The sequence below is a fragment of the Trichechus manatus genome, unplaced genomic scaffold, assembly GCF_000243295.1.
Source record: "Trichechus manatus latirostris isolate Lorelei unplaced genomic scaffold, TriManLat1.0 scaffold00008, whole genome shotgun sequence".
Classification (NCBI taxonomy): domain Eukaryota; kingdom Metazoa; phylum Chordata; class Mammalia; order Sirenia; family Trichechidae; genus Trichechus; species Trichechus manatus.
The window spans coordinates 18451869-18458511 of record NW_004443944.1 but is presented as its reverse complement, the minus strand read 5'-3'; the positions used below and the strand labels follow the sequence as shown (position 1 = coordinate 18458511).

General features: G+C 46.0%; 1 protein-coding gene across 1 annotated transcript; it reads right to left on the bottom strand.

The window, feature by feature from the left end:
- Positions 1–1754: 1754 nt before the first annotated feature.
- Positions 1755–5646, bottom strand: LOC111822754 (WAP four-disulfide core domain protein 6A-like). The gene is made up of 3 exons (XM_023742241.1): positions 5556–5646; positions 4215–4346; positions 1755–1933 (listed from the first exon to the last, which is right to left on the bottom strand). Exons 1-3 carry the CDS (start codon positions 5644–5646, stop codon positions 1755–1757), a joined length of 402 nt encoding a protein of 133 aa, XP_023598009.1.
- Positions 5647–6643: the final 997 nt, after the last annotated feature.

Below are 6643 nucleotides of genomic sequence, written 5' to 3'. Positions count from 1 at the left end.
CCCTTAACAAGATGGATTGACACAGTGGCTGCAACAAGGGGCTCAAACACAGCAACGATTGTGAGGATGGCACAGGATCAGGCAATGTTTTGTTCTGTTATATGTGGGGTTGCTATGAGTCGGAGTCGACTGGATGGTACCTAACAACAACAAAGGTGGTGCAAAAGGTTTGTGCTCTACTGCTAACCTAAAGGTTGGTGATTCGAATCCATCCAGTGTTACCACGGAAGAAAAGGCCTGCTGATCTCCTTCTGTTAAGATTACAGCCAAGAAAACCCTATGGGGCAGTTCTACTCTGTAACACATGGGATCGCTATAAGTCTGAATTGACTCAACGGCAACAAACAACAAGAATTTTATAAGCCTTAAAACCCATTGCCTTCAAGTTGGTTCCGACTCATAGTGACCCTATACGATAGAGTAGAACTGCCCCGTAGGATTTCCAAGGAGCAGCTGGTGGATTCAAACTGCCTACATTTTGGTTAGCAGCCAAACTCTTTAACCACTATGCCACCAGGGCCCCACCTGATAAGCTTTAGACCATATAAAACTTGATCTTCCCCTGCTATGTTGTTAAGTCTTATGACAATTTTGCCGGGGTTATAGAATCACCAGAGTTCTAAATGTACAGATTTTAATACTCTTTACTCTCATTTCTGTGTCACCAGAAAATCCAGTGACCTCTTGTTCTGCATATAACTGCAGACAGAGAACAGATGTGAATTACTGAGCTTCAGAGATATCAGGCCTCACAGAGCACTTTACTAGGCAAAGTGGGGGCTTCATAGGAATAAATGGGAGCCCTGAAAGTTGAAGAGATAGGATTACATTCCCTGTTAAGGGGTTAAAGAGGGGAGGACATTATGTTTGAAAAGAAGCTGAGCTGGAGGAAAGGGAGAAAGCAAATCTTGGTGGGCAGTTTGGGGAACATCCAAGATCTTGGCAGCTGAGACTTGGCTAGTGGAAGTGAATATGGCACATTGATCAGGCATCTATGGAGAGACCGTTGGATTATAAGCCATATCTTGGGGGTTGTTCCCACTCCTCCTCAGGTTAGCCAGGAAGATGATGAGCCTGTGAGATGAGAGAATAAATAGGGTGAGAAGCTCGGGCTCTGCCCCTCTTACGAGCCAAACCTTACAGTTAATGGAAGGAGATGGGCTCATTGTTACATCCTTCCACAGGAAGAACCAATAGAAGCCGAGTGGCTTGTTTGGACTCACAGAGTGATCATATGTTCTGATTTGTCCAGTAGAGCCTAGCAGAGCCTATTGCCCCAGTGTAATGATGAAGGATACCCCTTTCACTCTCAAAAGTGTCTTGGTTTGGCCAATAAGTGATGTGGTTGCCCTGACTATAAATTGCCTTAAAAGAAAGATGAAGAGAATTGGTCATGAGGGTTGGGAAAAAGCAAAGGCCTGGAATGATTGGCTGGTCAATGGTGTCTAGCACTGGGCTGGGGTTACTATGCCTACTTCTGACTTGGCTTTGGACACGCCTCCATCTCTGCTTCCTTTCTTTGCACCCTCCACTCACTTCATACTTGCCAGCTTCGCTTTGACTACTGCCTCCCTTATCATCCCCTCCTTTACCAAAATAATCCTTCCACCTGTCTGCATGGTGTATTCTTATCCCCCTGTTTGGAGCTGGCTCTGTCAGTGCCAGGTCTGCCAAGGTCATAGCCATCTTGGAATGAACCAAGTGACACCCAGACCGCCCAGTGTGGCCCTGGAGAGGATAGGAGACTGGGGCCCCTAGGACTTACTTTTTTTATGGCAGCTGATCATGCAGATAGATTCAGACTGGAAGTTGTTACTGTTCCCTAGGCAACCACCATAGATAAATTTGTAGCAGTTCTTGGTTTCCCTATTATACCACCAGCGTGGAATGTACGCCAGGCAGGGGCCAGTATCCTCGGGCATGCTGCATATGTCTGCAGGGAGACCACAGAGCAGAGCTGTTTGGGTGTCCGCCTCCTTTGAGAATGTAGAACTCCTCCTTCTTCTGACCATTGCTGTCATTGTCTCCACTGAGAGTCAGGTGACTTTGGCTCAAGGCTCTTCTCCTAATTCTGTGTGAATCTTAACCATTCACTTTATCTCTCTGGTCCTAGACATCCTCATCTGTAAAATCAGAATACAAAATCCCACCTTGCTTGTTTTACAGGGCTGTTGTAAGGAGCAAATGAGACCATACCACATTACCTCTTTTGCTGTGCCTCCCTCACAGCTGAACAACGAAATCTAGCTGGTTTTACCTCTTAAACAGCTCTCCTTTACTTCCCTCCTGCCACTTTCTTAATTCAAGCACCATTATTTCTGGCCAGAACTGCCATGAAAGGCCACCAACTGATCTCCAAGACTTTTACAACCTACTCTACATTGGTTTCCAGAATTATTGATCCACTGGGCTCAAGATACCAACCAAAAAATACCCAAACCCGTTGCCATTGAGTTGACTCCGACTCATAGCGGCCCTGTTGGATAGAGTAGACCTGCCCCATAGGGTTTTCAAGAAGTGGCTGGTGGATTCAAACTGCCAACCTTTTGGTTAGCAGCCTTAGCTCTTAACCACTGTGCCACCAGGGCTCCAGGCTCAAGGTAAGTTCTAGCAAACCCCAGAAAGACCTCAGAATCTGTTTCCTCTTTCTCTTCTCCAGCTTTAATTCTTATCACTTCTCCCAACACCCATCTTTTCAAACTTCATGGTCTAAAAATACCTAGCTCTTACACATTTCCATGACTTTGCACATACCTGGAGTGCCCATCCTTCTCTTGCTAACTAGATATACTCCTATTCATCCTTCAAAACCCTTCCTAGACATCAGCTCTTTGCTGTGATGTCTTTTCTGGTTCCATTCTTTGTCCCTTGCTTTTCTTTACTGCTTCTCAATTTGCACATACATTTGTCATTTCTATAACTAAATGGTCACATCTTCTGACTCGTCCATGAAAATGTGAGATTTTTGAAGGTAAGGATTATGTCTTAGATCTTCTTGGTACACCAGTTCCTAGCAGATAACCTGGTACAGAGTGCTCCAGAAATGTTCACAGTGAAAAATCAAATTTATCCTGAAAGCATTTTTTGAGTACCTGTTCTATACATAGTGCTATAAGTTACAAATAGAGTTCTTTAGAAGCTCATAGTCTGAAGCACAGCAAAAACGATAATTATAGCATTTACTAAAATGTCGAGCACTGTTCTAAGCACTTGACATATATTAACGTGCAGAATTAATGAGGTAGGTTCTCTGATTGTCCTGATTTTACAGATGAGGAAACCTATGCTCAGAGGAGTTATTTGCCCAAGGTCACACAGTTGGTAAGGAATTTGAACACAGATAGACCATTGCTTTTAGGATCAAGACCAGATTCTTTAACCTGCCTTGCTGGAACCCTCCCTACCTAGTCCAGCTTCATCTTTCCCCACCATTCTCATCCGTTACTATGCTCACACTTACTCTCTGCTCCCTGGCCTCCCCAGGCCTCACCATGCTGCCTCCCAACACATGACCTTTGCACATGCTGTTCTCTATGTCTGGGAAGCTCTTCCCTTCAATCTTACCTACCAACTACCCATCTTTCATAAGTTATGGATCCCTATTTCTGTGAAAATCTTTCCTGACTTTCTTGACCATGTTGAGCAAGTGAATTCCATCATGGGCCTCAGGAGCACCAGTAAATATTTTTTGAATGAATTTGTCCTGAATAGTCCTTGATAGTCTTCTTTAGAGCCCAATGATATGGGCAGAAAGTAATGAGTGTAGGAGGTCAAAGATGGTCAGGATTTATATAGACAGAGAGGCCTGGATAAAAAAGCCAGAAAATACAAATCGTATACCTGTCTCTTAGAGTTATCATATCACCTGACAAAATCTTGGCAGTTCATTGGACTTCAGTGGCTACTTGGCATCTCAGAGAATCACAGACGAGTAGCTGAGAGACCATGTGGTCCAATACCCACGCTTATCTTATGAATGAGGAAACTGAGGCCCGGAAAGCAGAATGACATTGCTCATGTTACATACTGTAATAGAAGCAGGAATGAAATCAAATCCATGCCTCCCAAGACCAGCACTTTTAGGATTTGTATCAAGTGGAGGATGTGCCCAGACTCTTGGTCAGAGACCAGCCCAGCCCAGTGACCCAGGGGAGGGGTCTGACAAGGACAGAAAGGGACAAGGGCATTAGGTAATCAGGGGCTCTGTATATTACCTTGTCTGAGGTCTAAACATTTCTTTCCACAGCTGTATGTGCAACACTTCAGGCTCCCGGGGCAAGGTCTGCGTATAGAACATTGGTCCCTTTCTTGGACTTCGCATTTTACTCTGATTCGGGGACATCTCTCTGAGGGAGGGGGAAGATATACTCACTTGGGCCTTGAAGAAGCCAGCATCCCTCTCTTCCCAGGCCTAGGGCACCACTGTGGAGTTAGGGAAGCTTGTTTTCACTTACCCTGTTCCCAGAAGGCAGTGAACTCCAGGGGCTCAGGATTTTCACAGTACTGTCCATGCCCCCAGCCCCATAACAATTCACTATTTAATCTCTAAACACCCACCCCAAACCCTCACCACCCTCAAGGTTCCTGGGAGAAGGACCCTCTTCTCTAGGGCCTTGCTGCCTTTGGACAGTCCTCTCGGGGGCGCTATAGCACATGGTGATCAAGATATCCATTTTTAGAGTCAGCTGGTGGGCTTTTGAATTCTGTGCAACCCTTAGTACTCATGCACCCTCTCTGAACCTTGATTTTCTCATTTGCCTCACAGGATTGTTTTGAGGATGGATACCACCAAGCTTATAAAGCCATTGTCATGCTGCCTGGAGCATAATAATAATGACTAATATTGATGAAGCACTTACTATGTGTCTGGCCTTTTTTCATTTAATCCTCATTACAGCTCTATGGCTAAGTCTCACCAATGCTCACATTTTATAAATGAAGAATCCGAAACAAAGGCAGATTATGTGAACTTGCCCAAGGTCACACGGCTACTGAGCAGTAGTGGTGTGTGGTTCCTCAGCATGTTCTTTCAGCCCCTACTGAGTATTCAGTATATTTTAGCTGTTAATTATGAAGTCTTCATAGCTCAGCATTCCAAAGGATTTCTGGAAACTGTTTTTTACCCCAAAGCCAAGGCTCCCCTGTGGGCATGGAGGTGGGGAGACTCTTGGGGGCTGCAACAGGAAGATGTGGAAGCTGATGAGGGTGGTGCTGGAGTAGCAGCCTGTCTTTCTTGTAGGGAAGGCCCTTAGGTTTCCCATTTCCCTTGGTCTGTTTCAGAAGCACCAGGCTCAAGCCCCTCCAGGAGGCACTCCTCCTCAGTATGGCGGTGTGGGCTCAGGTGCCACAGACTCAGGTTCTTTCATTCACCAAGGGAATCTTACCAAGAGGAAGAGGGCAGAAAGAATGACTCCAAATGTATCTCCTCCCTCCCACCCAGGATCCCAGGCTGAGGTGGGGCAGGGGGCATTCCTGGGCTATGAAATTGTTCTTTGTTCCTTCCTCCCAGTCAAATTCCCTTTCACCAGAGCAAGCACTGAGTTCCCAATACTTACTGCTTCCGAATCCCTCAACCAGTGCAAGCTCCTGGACACTCCGCAGGAGGATGAATGGTACCAGGATTGGGAGAACTCCCGAGGGCCCCATTTTAGGAGGAGCTGGCCTGGCCAATGGCATAAAAATGACGGACTGCTGCTCAGCAGCTCTTGCCTCTGAACATTGGCTACCCTGGCCCAACCTAGCACCACAGGAGCCAGCACCACTGGAGACAAGCCAGCCACACTTCCTCCACTGTGGAGCACCAAGACCCTGAGGCCATCAGTGAACTAGCTGGCACCTACAGACCCAGCCCTGGAGGCTCTTGATAGGTGACTCCTAAACCTTAGTTCTCTGGGCTGGGCTAGCCATCTGGTCAACCAGGGAGTGGGGACAAATCTTGTTCAGGGTTTTCCAGACTCCCTTAGTGGGAGGGAATGCTCAACTTCAGGTTTCCAGGGGGAGTTTGGAAGTCAAGGATATCCTTCCTCTCCATTTTTACTCTTTTCCCAACATGTTTATTATTTTCCTTACACTATTTCTTTTTCTTCTCTCTGTGTTTCTTGCTGTGCTTTTACTTTGTGCCTATGCTTCTTGCTGTCTTTTACTCTGTTCCTCTCTCTTTCTTTCTATGGGTCTGTCTCTGTTTGGATCTCTTTCTCCATCTCCTTCACTTTCCTTATGTCTTTCTTCTTCTCTTTTCCCCCTTGGCCACCCCTTTTCTTTAGCCCTTGTCAGAAAGTAAAGGTATCACCATGAGCGTGGTGTGGAGGAGGAACCAGATTGATTACCAAATCTTCAGATCGTTTCCGTCAAAGTCGTGGTCCTTTGAGAGCAGAATATGTTAGAGTTAATTGAAAGCTTCTATCTCTGGGTGCAATTTGGAATAGGTGATGCAAGAGGGAGCTGATAAATGTCAGCCATGGCTTCATAACTAGCTGTAGCAGTGGGGCCTGAAGATTGTTCTACTGAGCCTCTCAACTTAAGTCTTGAAGCCTCAGTAAGAGAGTGAACTCAATGTGGGGTATGAATGAATCTGAACAATGCAAATGGTAGACTGTCATAGGCACTGTTGTTGCCCCACCCCAGTACACTCTTGGCTCACCTC